Source organism: Apiotrichum porosum (assembly GCF_003942205.1).
Source record: "Apiotrichum porosum strain DSM 27194 chromosome Unknown scaffold_3, whole genome shotgun sequence".
NCBI lineage: Eukaryota > Fungi > Basidiomycota > Tremellomycetes > Trichosporonales > Trichosporonaceae > Apiotrichum > Apiotrichum porosum.
In genome coordinates, this window is record NW_021167110.1 from 1,207,613 (window position 1) to 1,220,800 (window position 13,188).

The following is a 13,188-nucleotide window of genomic DNA, read 5'->3' on the forward strand; positions in this document are numbered from 1 at the left end:
GCTGACAATTACAATCCCTAGACGCGCTACAAATGGGAGGTTTGTTTTCTCTTTACGTTTTTATTCCTCGTGGCCCCGCCGCTGTCGCCGCCGACGCGTTCAAGCGCAGGCTGCAGGCTGGACGCTTTTCAAAACCTCCCTTTTTGGATCCCTTTTTGGGTCTCAGGGACGGGCAAGCTCTGGCATTCAGGACACGCCTCACGCTTGTCCTTGCATGCCTTGGCTGCTGTGCGCGCAACGTATATTGTCTGGGTGTGTGTTTGCGTGTGTCCCGCGCGTGCAGAGCGCCAGGTCTCTGCCGCTCCTTCCCGCCCACCGCCCAGGCGCCACTGAGCGTTTCCCTATGAATGCTGCCTGTGGCCCACGGCATACGCGGCGGGCGTACGGGGTGTTGTGGCAGGAGAATTCTGGTCGCCCAAAATCTGGCACCGTGTGTTCCCCGCGCCCACACACACAGGATCCCCGCTGCCACCGCCTGAGACAACGGCAGGCAGCTGGGAGGCTTCCTTTCGCGGCCAGCAGGCCAGCAGAGCAGAAGCACAAGCAGCAGCAGCAGCATCATCAGCAGCAGCAACGGTACAGGTGTACAGTGGTACAGTGGCCAGGTGTGGCCAGGTGTGCAGGTGGGACACGGGCAGCGGAATCAGACCCCGAGAACCAAAACCAAAAATGTAAACGGCCCAGACCCACCAACCCTCTGCTGGCGTGCCCCCGGGCCCGTGGGCCCGTTGTATTGTGTGGGTCGCGTGGTTGTTGTTGTCTGCAACCACCCATCAATCAGTCCTTCTTCATTCTCGCCCATCACACACTCTCCTTTCCTCTTCTTGACCCACACCACCTTCGGATTTCTCAACCACCACCACCACCACCACCCCACACACACGCCACTCCACCCCCACTGTCGTTATACACGACGCGCACAAACGCGTCGACACCAACGCCACGGCCCCTCACTGCCGCGCGCGCGCGCACGCCGACTCACCCGAGAGGGCAACCCACACCTGCAATTACAGTCAGAGAGGCAAATCCGGCTAACTGTCCCGCGCGTTTCATTCAACACCCAACACACCCACCTTCCCCTCCTTTGCACCCACCACCTCCTTCGATCACAGTCGCCCGCTGGCTCTGGCTTGTCATCGTCCTCCATTCCTCTCGCCATCTGCATACGAGTGCAACGCTCTGTACTGGCTGCAGAACACCAGGTCCACCAAAGCAACTAGAGAGGTGAGTGACCGTGTGTGCACAGTGTCTGTGTTTTGGACTTGTTACGCCGCCTCCGCCGCCGCCGCCCCGATCCTTTCCTGCGCTCGGGGCGCGCGTTTCCTACCTGAAGCGTGACGACCCGCAACAGGCAAAGCACCCACCCACCCACCCACCACACACCCATTCACTGGCTCGCGCTGGTGCAGCGTTGTTCGTTCGCTCTCTCCCGCGCCTTCTCTCCTCCTCCAACCCCCATCCCATCCACCATTACTCGTCCCCGCCCCCTCCTTCTCACCCACACACACACCCAGGAGGCTGCCTTCCGGTGCTGCCAACGATCACTCCGTTTCCGGCATCGCAGGCAGCCCCCGGCTACACCGTCATCTACCCCTCCCACCACACATCACAGTCACAGTTGTCTGACCACCGTCTCATTCTAGCTCATTGTTCGTCCATCGATCCCCCCGGCGCCGCATTCTCTCCGCCTTCTTCTCATCCTTCTCTCTCCATTTCATTGCCACCCTCCATGGCTTCAGTTCTGTCCTACTCTTCCATGTCCGACCCATTCGCGCCTCCCTCAGCGCGCAAGTCGTTAGACGTCGACCCAGCCGCACGGTATCCCTCCCCTCCTTTCTCCCCTCCCGCACCCGCCGGCAGTGCTCAACAGCACTCGCGTCCTTCCACTGCATCGACACGCGCATCCGCGTCGTCGTCCTCCCGTCCACAAGGCCCACGAACCGCGACTTACCAGACCATGGTAGACGAGTTTGGAACCTACATGCCACCACAAGGCGCGTCTTCCTCGGCATCACGCCAACGCGCCAGCGCCGCACCTACCATGCCCCTCCCTCTGCCTACCGCCGAGCCCATCGCGTCCATGTCGACAGCTCAGGCGTCGTCGCACTCACACCATGCTGCCCAGCATGCGTCCGCTGCTGCTGCCGCGGCCCATGCCCAACAACGCAAGAGGCAGTCGCACAACCCTGCCGCCTTGGTGCACGCGTCGCCTCCCAAGCAGGAGTACCTCTCGGACGAGTACGTTCTCCACCCCTCCGTCCACGCATACAAGCTCGCCCACCCGGCAAGGCCCATGATCGCGCTGGGCCACTACATTCTCCTCCAGACCCTGGGAGAAGGCGAGTTTGGCAAGGTCAAACTCGGTGTGCACAGTGACTACGGCGTGGAAGTGGCAATCAAGCTCATCCGCCGCGGAACATTGGATGACGAGACTCGGGCCAACAAGGTTGAGCGTGAGATTGAAGTGCTGAGGGTATGTATCACAACACACCTCGCGTGCGAAAAAGACCTTTTTTGAGCTGACGTTGTCTCAGCAATTGAAGCACCCCAACATTGTTCGCATGCTCGACGTCATTGACACGGCAAAGTACATTGGTATCGTGCTCGAGTTTGCAGGAGGCGGCGAGCTGTTCGACTACATTCTCGCCAACCGCTACCTGAAGGAGAAGGACGCGTCCCGTCTGTTTGCCCAGCTCATCTCCGGTGTCGACTACCTGCACCAAAAGCACATTGTCCACCGTGACTTGAAACTGGAGAACCTGCTTCTGGACAAGCACCGCAACATCATCATCACCGACTTTGGCTTTGCCAACCGCTTTGAGCGTGATGAGGATGACCTCATGTCGACTAGCTGTGGTAGCCCCTGTTATGCGGCTCCAGAATTGGTCGTCACTGAGGGACTCTATGTTGGCACGGCTGTGGATGTTTGGTCGTGCGGCGTAATCCTTTACGCAATGTTGTCCGGCTACCTTCCCTACGACGACGACCCGGCAAACCCCGACGGAGACAACATCAACTTGCTCTACAAGTACATTATGAGCACTCCCCTCAACTTCCCGGACCACTTGTCGCATGTTGCCAAGGACCTTCTCCTTGCCATGCTTGTCCCAAACCCCCAGGACCGCGGCACCATTGCCCAGATTGAGGAGCACCTGTGGCTCGCGCCTCACCACGCTCTCTTTGAGCGCTCCATCGAGGACGTCGAGCTCATCTTTGCCGACAACATGATTCGCAAGAGCCAGCAGGCCAAGCGTGATCTCGCGACTCGCAAGAGGCTACAGCAGGAGGCCCGCCTGGTCAAGGCCCTCCAGCGGAGCCAGAGCACCGCTCCTGGCTCTGGCATGGCCCCGATGTTGGATCAGCGTCGTCCAAAGGAAAACCGTCACCGCAGCGCCCTCCCTGGCACGACTACCATGCCCGATTATCTCAACAATGCCGGTCACCACCCTCCCATCCTCGAGGCTCCTCCCGCCCAGCGTCGTTACAACCCAACGGAGATGGAGCGCAGTGGTACACTGCCCACTCACCTTCCCGCCATGCACCCGCCGCACGAGTCCATCCCTCTTGCCGTCCCCGATTCGCCTACCGTCCACCGTTCGCAGTCTGTTAAGCGACCCGCCGAGGTCTCGGTGGAGGAGCCTGTCATTGCCCGCTCGCCGCCGAGGCCCAAGACGCCCATGTCTGCCAACAAGAACCGCCACACTATCCAGGTCGAGTACGACAGTGACGTGGCTTGGGACCAGGCCCAGTCCGGTGGTGCCGAGCCGAAGCGTGATACGCCGACGCCCAGCACGCCTCCTACCAGGGCTCTCGAAGTCCCCCAGGCTGGCGACATGGAGATTGAGTCATCGTCTGACCTTGACGGTTCAGAGCCCAAGATGGACATTTCGGAGCCTGCTACGCCCGTTTCCGAGGTGGTGGCCGTTGTTACCACACCGAGGAAGCCCGTTCCCAAGGCACCGTCCATCAAGGATGCCGAGGCTATGCCTCCTCCTCCCGTGCCCGCTGCTCGCTCCAGGACCGTGTCTACCCCGGCTACTCCGTCCAAGCGTGCTCGCGAGGACGCCGAGGCTGCCGAGGTGCGCGAAGGGCTCAACTCGACTCCCAAGGCCAACAAGTCTACCCCAGAGCCATCCAACAACGTTGACAGGACCCCTCGCGCGTCCGAGTCGCAGAACCAGCGCTTGCCCCCGGTGCCAGCACCCCCACAAAGCAGCCGTCGGCACCGCTCCCCACGATTGACGACTTGCCGCCCCTTCCCCCTCTGCCTGTCGTTCGCCCACCTGCCACTCGCCCTACTCGCCAGCGCAAGGGCATGTCGCTCGACAAGTTTGGCCTTGCCAAGCTCCTGGGCACGGCCCCTGCCGACTCCAACTCGGTGCCTTCGCGCCAGTCGTATGTCCCTACGTCCAAGCATACCAAGGCCCAGTCCGTGTCCCAGCACCCTGGTCAGTACTCGTACAACTCGACTATCGACTCGAGGAAATCGATGGACAGCAAGAAGTCGCGTCGCACGACGCTGCAGCTCCTGTCCAACAACAGCCGCGAGTCGACGCCCGAGTCCACTGGTCCTCCGGCCACGGCTTCGCCGCAGAGGCAGGCCTCCCTTACGACGCCGGTTGTCGGACGCCAAGGTATCCAGCCTCGTCCTTCGCAGGACCAGAAGAGCTCTCCCTCGGTCGTCACCATCGACTCGGAGATGCAGTCGCGTCCCGCGTCGAGCAGCGCTGCCAAGCGTGTTATGGACTGGTTCCGTCGCAAGTCTCTTGCCAAGGACACCCTCACCAGCATCCACCACACTTCGAGCGTTCGTGGCGGCTCTCCCTCGAGCCCTGGTCGTCCCTCGGTGAGCATCGACCGTCCCTTCCACTCGGTCTCGAACGCTACAACCGCGCGTCCTCCTCGCGAGTCGTTCGACCAAGTCGCCACTGCTGGATCGGACGAGGCCAGCAGCGTCGCTCCCACCGTGGACACGACTGGCCCCGCCATCGTCATTATCCCGAGTGCAAAGGAGACCGAGGCTGAGGAGGAGAAGGCCGACGAGGTGAAGGAAGCCGTCCGGTCGTCCAAGGAGGAGCAGGCGACCACTGCCACTATTCCCACTGCGTCTCTGCCGATCCGCCAGCCCCTTGCTCCGGCCAGCAGCAAGGCAAACGTCGACACCAAGCTTCGCGTTCCTGAGCGTGTTGCTGTCCCGACGCGCTCCAAGTCGCAGCGTACGCCCCACGCCCAAGTGCCCCTGTCGTCGTCGCCTTCTTCGAACGCAGCCACTGCCTTGGTCTCGCCTCTCACCCTTGCTGCCGGCACCCGTCGCTGGGACACTGCTGGCGTCTCGGCCGAGGAGAGCAAGCTTCGCGTGCACACTGGGCTTGTGGACCAGTCGGCGCTCAGCTCGCGCCCTCCTCCCGAGATCATGGCCGAGGTTGTCCGCGTTCTTCACGAGATGGGCATGGACGTCAAGCAGGAGGGTGAATACCGCCTTCGCTGCACTCGCGCTCGCCGCCGCAAGGCTGGCCCCACCACTGGTCTTTCCCTCATGGGCTCTGCTTCGGCCAACAAGACCGACGGCCGCGGCTTGCCCCTCCCGTCCACTGCCTCGGCTGGCGGTATCTCGAGCCTCAAGGGCATGCTCCTGCGTCGCGGCTCGTCGTACTCGTCGCAGCACTCGGCAGCCATTGCTCGTAGCGAGAGCGACCTGCTCACCTCGACCGCAACCACTCCCACCCCGGGCCAGACTCCTTCCCCCGTCCTCGGCCCTGTGAACGAGCCCCTGTACGGCGAGCACTCGATTGACAACGGTGACGAGGTCAAGTTTGTGGTCGACCTGTGCCGCATCAAGAACCTTAGCGGTCTCTACCTGCTCAGCATCAAGCGACTCCGGGGTTCGGTCTGGTCGTTCAAGTTCATCTACCAGACCGTCGTCGAGCGTTGCGAGACGCTCACCCATTAAACTCTCAAGATACCCCTCATACAACCATACAATAAAAACGTCCTCGATTCCCTCTCCCCGTCTTTCGACTGCTTGTTCCTTGTCACGACGTGCCCTTGTCCCCCCGATACCCCGTCCACGTGTACTCCTCCACGTCGACTCGTTCCCCCTTCATGACAACAACAACAACAACAACGCCTTTTGCAACTCGACAAACTAGTCTCTCCCTCTCGCTCGCCTTCTCTCTCCAACCTTTTGCTTCCACTCTTTTCCATATCATGTAATGCCTCCCCCACCCAATCACCCCCCACCGTCGCGTGTCCGTCCACCCAGCACAATTCCATGTACATACACGTGCTTGACCCCCGTCGTTTCCTTCCATACCTTTCATTCGCTTCACACTCTTGATGTCCTGTCCTCATGCAACGTCGGATCATGCCACCGCACACTCGTACGCTGCCATGCAACAACTAACCATGCCCTCGTCCTGTGCACTGCTTGCTTCCCTCACTCACGCTCCATGGGCGGCCCGGCCCGGCCCATCCGCCCGTAACGAACTGCACTCTATGTGCATGCTGGGAAGATCTCAAGGGAATAAAGGAAAAACTAGAGAATACAAGGTGGCCGAACACTGACAGGAGACTGACGCGCACCGGGCCGTACATCATTGGCTCGAGCCCCGTCTACTTCTTAGCCTTCTTCGCTGCGATGTGGGTTAGCGTTGGTGGACTCTAGCATGACGGACTGTTAAACTAAACCCACCCTTCTTGTCGCCCACGGTGCTTGGGGTGGTGTCGCGCGACGCGCCGCCCGACTTGAGGTCGTCAAAGGCACGCTTCTTGCCGCCCTTGGGCTTCTTGTCCTCTTCGTCCTTGAAGTCCTTCATGATGCACAGGAGCAGGGTCGCGCCACGGCGGCGGAGCTCTTCGGGCGTGCGTGACTTGAAGAACCAGTCAAAGCGGAAGAGGGGCCACTCGCCCACGTCGCGCTTGATGAGCTCGTAGCAGTCGTCGCGGTCGATGCCGTGGTGGTGCATGCGGACAAGGAGGAAGCGGTCCTCTTCGTCAGAGTACGACTTGCCCTTGTTCTGGCCGTACTGGAGCTTGAGCTCCTGCATGGGGTAGTTGTAGCCCTTGACCTTTTTGTGCAAGGCGGTAATCTTGTCGGCCTGCTCGCGCAGCTTCTCCTCGCCCGAGCGCACACGGTCCATGTACTTTTCGCCGTCCTTGATCTCGGTGTAGCGCTCCAGGAAGACGGCAGCGTATGCGCGAACGTCCTCCTCGGTCTTGTCGGTGACCTCCTGCGCGACCTTGTCAAGGGCCTCGCGACCGTAACGTTCCATGGCCCTGATAAAGTTGTGGAAGTGACGACGCTGCCAGTCGCCAAAGCCGTCCTCGGCGAGGTCCTCCTTCTCGGCAGTCTCCTCCTCGGTGAGGGGCACCGAGTTGTTGATACGCTCCTGCTCCTCCTTGCGGTCCGCCTCGACCTCCTCGGCAGTCTCACCGTCCTCGGGCTCGCGCGCCGGGACAGTGTAGTTTTGAGCCTTGAGGTGGGCGTCGTACTCGCGGTTCTGGAGCTCGACAAGGCGAGGAGGGAAGAACTGGAAGTCGTTGATGTGGACCTGCTTGGGGGGACGGGGCACCTTGGGCTTGTCGGGCTTGGACACGGTGGTCTTCATGTTGTCACGGTAGTACTGGTCGATCGAGTAGTTGCCCTTGCGCTCACGCTTCGCAGGCTCAATCCAGATCATGCTCTTGCGCTTGTGGGCAAAGTCCTCGCCCTCCCAAGTGTTGATGAGACTCTCAGAGCGGAAGCTGTTGAGCGCGTCGAGGTCGAGACCAGCATACTTGGAGTTGAGCTCCTTGGTCTTGGATTCGCCCTTGCGGATAATCTCTTCAATGTCGTCGTCGATCATCATGTTGGCAGAGCTGTTGATAATCTTCTCGGCACCGTGCTGAATCATGTCAAGGAGCTCGTCCTTGTTGGAACCGACTTTGCTGTTTTGCTGAGCACGACCTTCCTGGATGACGAGCTGGTCGAGCTTCAACTTTTGCGTAGCGCGCTCCAAGATGCGCTCCTCGACGGCGTCCTGCGTAATGAAACGGAAGACGTAGACCTGCTTGGTCTGGCCGATACGGTGGGCACGGTCCATGGCCTGCAAGTCGGCCTGAGGGTTCCAGTCCGAGTCGAACAGGACGACAATGTCGGCAGTGACAAGGTTGATACCAAGACCACCGGCACGCGTGGTAAGGAGGAAGATGAACTTTTCACTGTCGGGCGCGTTGTAGTCGTCAATCGCAGTGATACGGTCATCGTGGGACGTGTTACCATCGATACGGCAGTAGTTGTACTGCCTGAACTGGCAGTAGTCCTCGAGAATGTCGAGAACACGACTCATTTGCGAGAAGATGAGAACGCGCGAGCCCTTGGCCTTCATCGACTTGAGGAGCTTGTCGAGGATCAACATCTTGCCTGCATTGTCGATGAGGTGCTCGTCCGTGGTGTAAGGGGGTCCAGGCTCGGCACCGTCAAAGAGGTACGGGTGGTTGCAGCACTTGCGCAGCTGCATGACAATGTTGAGGAGACGAGTCTTACCCTCCTTCTTGCCCGAGGCGCCGTTGACGGCGTCAATGTCCTTCTCCAGGAGCATGCGGTACCACTTGCGCTGCATGTCGGTCATGCCGACGTACAGGTTGATCTCCTTCTTGGGCAGAAGCGAGTGCTCGACGTCGGCCTTGACACGACGGAGGAGGAAGGGACGGAGCACCTTGTGCAGCTGCTTGACAATCGCGTCGGGCTCATCGCTCTCCTTGGACTTGAACCAGGCGTCAAAGTCCTCGCTAGACGAAAAGACATCGGGGAGAATAAAGTTGAGGAGGGCCCAGAGCTCGTGGAGGTTGTTCTGCAGAGGGGTACCGGTAATGAGAAGGCGACCACGCGAGACAAACGTGCGAATGATCTGGCTCAGAAGCGAGTCGACGTTCTTGATACGGTGGGCCTCGTCGATGATAATGTACTCCCAAGAGAACTTTTTGAGGGTCGACTTTTCACGCAAACACATCTCGTACGACGTGATGAGCACGTCAAACTGCTGGGTGAGGATCTTTTGGCTGATGAGCTCGGCACGCTCCTCCTTGGTGCCCTGGAGAATAAGAACACGGAAGCCGGGAACCCAGCGGTTCACCTCACGCGCCCAGTTGTCAAGAGTCGACTTGGGGACGACGATGAGGTGAGGGCCAGCGGTTCCGCGGTGGAACTTGAGGTAGCCGAGGAAGGAGATGGTCTGGAGCGTCTTTCCAAGACCCTGCCGGGGTTAGCACTGATGCACACGCGCTGCACCCACCATTTCGTCTGCAAGAATCCCGTTGATACCGTTGTGATGCAGCGACACCATCCAGTTGAGACCCTGGACCTGGTAATCTCTCATCTTGCCTCCCTTAACGTCTGTGCGTGTCAGGACCGCAGACGGCAGGCGTCGAGTAACTCACATGGTGGGCTCTCCTCGAAAACAAACGGCTCATCCTCAGCCTCCTCGTCCTTGAGCAGCTCCTCATCCTCCTCTTTCTCCGACTTGCGGTGACGGTTGTCACTGAAAGTTAGCCACAGCAGCTGAGGGTCAACTTACGCTGCCTTCTTCTTGCCCTTGGCCGTGGTGGTGGCGAGCTGGGCATCGATCATGGCCGCAAATTCGGGCTCCCTTTGGCGCTAAGAGTCAGCAACACGTATGGCCCGCTTGAACCCCACCTTGAGGTCAATAAAGTGCTGGAACAGCTCAGTCTGGCCAAGAAGGTAGTTGAAGCGCTTCATCGAGTCGGCGAGCTAGAAACGACCGTCAGTGAGCCATTCAGTACACGTGCACCAACCTTGGCCTCCTCAATTGCGTTCCTCTTCTTGCTAATCTCTCCAATCTGGTGCTTGCGAGCCTCAGTGGCAGCCTTGCGGCTGGTTGCGGCATCGGCGCGGCGCTTGGCGGAAGCGGTCATCTTGGTCTGTAACAGGGCGCGTCAGTTTTGTTGCCACCAAACGTCATTTTCCCACGACTCACCGAGCCGCCAGCAATGGCATCCTCGTCAAAGTCCTCGTCAGAACCAAGCTCGTCCTCGCCGTCCTCCTCATCGGACACCGGAGTCTGGGGGCGGGTGTTGATGTGGTGCACGTCCGAGCCAGTTGCCGATGCCTGGTGATAAAAAGAACCAGTGTCAGCCATCCAAACACGTCAAAGGTGACCTGGATCCACTAGCAGACCCATGTGGATGTGCCAGAGAGGTGCTCATGTTCGCGCGGAGCGTCCAACCCGGCCATCCACATCCATGTGGCAGTGGGACGGTGTCATTCAGACGCGGCGCGAAGGACCGCGGAAGGGCGCACTCACCGCACGCGACATTGACAGGTCACGGCTGTCGGGGACATAGTCGGAGAGCTTGTCATCGTCGACGTTACCGGCCGCGTTCGCCGCCGCAAGGAGCGGGTTCTAAGCAAGGCGCCACCGAGAGGAAAGAGAGGGACGGATGGTAAGCTTTAATGTTTCTGCCACTGTGCGCGCCAGCCGTGTCGGTGGGTGCTGGCTGAGACGCGGCGCGAGCTCACCATGATGGGGGATGCACGTGCGGATACGTGCAGTGAGGGGAACGAGTGTGGGATGGGAGGGATGGAAGGGAGTGGGAAGGAGTGGTGGAGAGACTGGTGACGGAGGGTTGTTGGGGGGGATGACAGGATTATGGCACAGAGGTCGCGCGTCTGGGCGCGCCATGAACGCAGAGGCGCGGAGGCAAATCACACTGAAATGGCAAAACACAACAGGCCGCAAGGGTCACCCATCGACGCACGCCTAGTTGGTATTTTCAGCGCACGCCTAGCCACGCGTCCCACGCAACCGCGCAACCGCCGCAACCGGGCATTGCCACCCATGGTTGATCGCTCGTCTCGTGCAAGCAACACGCTTTCCTCGTCACACTTCCTGCACACGACAAAGGTCAATAACATCGGCGCGTGTCCCCATTCCCCCAGGAAATGAGCGCCCAGTGGCCAACTGTTGGCACCGACGCTCCCCCTCGCCCAGCACTGCCTCCCGGCACGGTTGCACAGGCAAACGGCGCGCCGGCACCGACAGCACCCACCACCCTTACCCCAGCCGCGGCCGCCCAGCTCCAAGCGCGCATCCTCGCCGCCCAGGCGGCCAGCAACGGCGTCGACCAGAAACCGATCATCATGTCCAACGGTGTCGTCGCCCCAAGCGCGCTGGCCGCGCCCCAGGGTAGCATCAACCCGCTCAGCCTGGCCCCAAGGCCACAACCACCAGTCGCGGTTCCCTTGCCCTCGCCGACTGTCAACCAGAATGGTTCGTCACTGCTCCACGAGACCCCAAACCATCCTCTCTGACGTTTTTGTGCAGGTAAACGAGAGCTGTCGCCGGATCGCGCGGTGGGGATGCCACCGCAGAAGACGATCAAGTCGACGCATGGCGAGGACGTGAAGCGTGCGTTGTTGATGCGAGGTGGCAAGGAAACTGTGTGCTGACATAGGAAGCGGTTGTGACTCCTCCGACACCAGCAGCGGTCGTCACCCCGACAGTCATTACGCCCACCGTCGCGATGACTGCTCCCCAAGCAGCTATGCCTGTTGCTGCGCCTGTTGCTGCTCCTGTTGCTGCCCCTGTTGCTGCTCCAGTCGCTGCTCCAGTGGCTGTTCCCGTTGCTGCCCCAATGGCCATCCCCGTCGCTGCCCCCGTGGCCATCCCCGTCGCTGCCCCAGTGACTATTCCCGTTGCTCCAGCACCAGCACCTGCACCCTCACCTCTCCCGGCGCCTGTCCCAGTCGCGGCGCCACCAGCTGCGCAAGCTCCAACCCCCGCCGCTGTGACCCCAGCTGCTGCGTCCCCCGCGCCGCCAGCTACACCAGCGACTGCAACTCCTACGCCGGCTCCAAGCTCGGCTGCTCCCGCCGGAAGTGCAGCTGCGCGGTTACCAATGGGTCGCGGACAGGGCATTGACCTGAGGGCCGAAGAGGAGGCCGCACGGCGCGCGTTTGCGCGCAGTGCCGTTGGCAACGTTCGCTTTGCTGGCAATGCCAGCCGTGCGCGACAAACGGACCTGTTTGGAGAGCCCGTTCTCCGTGCGCGTCTGAATCAGATCGGTACGTGAAACCTCGTTGCTACATAAGAAACGAACGCTGACCATCGTTTTAAAGCTCAACAGCACGGAATGACGGTTGACGACGAGGCCATGCGATACCTCGCGCTCGCTGCTGAGATTCGCGTGCGCGCGCTTCTCTCCTCTGCTGCCAGAGCGCAGCACCACCGCGTCTCGTCGACGCACGCGCACAAGCCGCCAATGTCCAAGGCGTCGGGATCCAAGCCGGCCAAGCCCCTGTGGAGCCAGAAGATCACGTCGGACCCGCACGCGGTGATGGCCGCGCTGGCGAACGCGAACCGCGACGAGAACAAGGCGCACCGCGTTGCGCGGACGGAGCGAAACGCGCGCGAGACCGAGATGGCGCGTGCCGAGGCCGTCCAGAGGGAGAGGGAACGCGAGCGAGATGGAGGCAGCCCACCGCCAGCAGCAGAGGCACCAGCGGCGGCGGCGGCGAGCGGCGAGCCAGCGAGCGAGTCGGACGGCCCGACAACTTCGCCCGCACCAGCCAAGCCCAAGGAGCCGACATTCCAGTCCGCGCCGACGTTTGGTGCCGCGCCAGTCGCCAAGAAGTCTGGCAAGGGCAAAAAGGCCGCGAGCAACGTGTCGGCCGACATGCAGGCCAAGATGACAAACGCGACGGCCATGATGGCGGCAGGTGGACGAAAGCGATACGCATGGGAGACGGGCGCGATGAGCGGCGCGTTCCGGCCTCAAGTCTCGAGCCTGCTGTCTGGCAAGCGGAAGAAGGGTGGGGAGGAGGACGAGCAGAAGGAGGAAAGTGGTGCTGGCGATGGTGCCGGCGATGGTTCTGCCGCGGCGGCGGCCCCAGCCGAGGAGGCCCCGCGTCCGCCCAAGCGTCCCAAACGCTCCGTCACGGGCCCCCATCGCCGCCAGGTGGACATTGAAACGGCCGGCGACAAGAAGGGCCGCGACGATACAGCTCTCACGGCCGTGGACGTGCTGTTTGCGCTCGAGCACGAGGGAAGCGGTAGGGGTATGGGCACCGCCGACGAGATTATCCAGCGCGTGAATTCGCGCCCCGGTGGGCCGTATGGCAAGTGGTAGAGATGGGAGGGTGTAGTGTAGGTAGCACAAGGTAGCTTGGACGGTGAGGCGTACAGCGAGAGA

At 61.1% G+C, this 13,188-nt stretch overlaps 3 protein-coding genes across 3 annotated transcripts; 2 read left to right on the forward strand and 1 right to left on the reverse strand.

Annotated features, from left to right (window-relative positions):
* Window positions 1-1,729: 1,729 nt before the first annotated feature.
* EHS24_006044 (uncharacterized protein) lies at window positions 1,730-5,950 on the forward strand (the record flags this gene model as incomplete). The annotated part of the gene is made up of 3 exons (XM_028621518.1): window positions 1,730-2,473; window positions 2,535-4,193; window positions 4,217-5,950. 3 exons carry the CDS (start codon window positions 1,730-1,732, stop codon window positions 5,948-5,950), a joined length of 4,137 nt encoding a protein of 1,378 aa, XP_028477970.1.
* Window positions 5,951-6,612: 662 nt separating this feature from the next.
* Window positions 6,613-10,519, reverse strand: EHS24_006045 (uncharacterized protein; the record flags this gene model as incomplete). The annotated part of the gene is made up of 10 exons (XM_028621519.1): window positions 6,613-6,632; window positions 6,692-9,233; window positions 9,273-9,373; window positions 9,418-9,518; window positions 9,555-9,634; window positions 9,674-9,748; window positions 9,793-9,918; window positions 9,975-10,106; window positions 10,302-10,400; window positions 10,517-10,519. The coding sequence occupies 10 exons, from the start codon at window positions 10,517-10,519 to the stop codon at window positions 6,613-6,615; spliced, it is 3,279 nt and encodes a 1,092-aa protein (XP_028477971.1).
* Window positions 10,520-10,939: 420 nt separating this feature from the next.
* EHS24_006046 (uncharacterized protein) lies at window positions 10,940-13,125 on the forward strand (the record flags this gene model as incomplete). Its single annotated transcript, XM_028621520.1, has 4 exons — window positions 10,940-11,267; window positions 11,322-11,405; window positions 11,456-12,061; window positions 12,116-13,125. The coding sequence occupies 4 exons, from the start codon at window positions 10,940-10,942 to the stop codon at window positions 13,123-13,125; spliced, it is 2,028 nt and encodes a 675-aa protein (XP_028477972.1).
* Window positions 13,126-13,188: the final 63 nt, after the last annotated feature.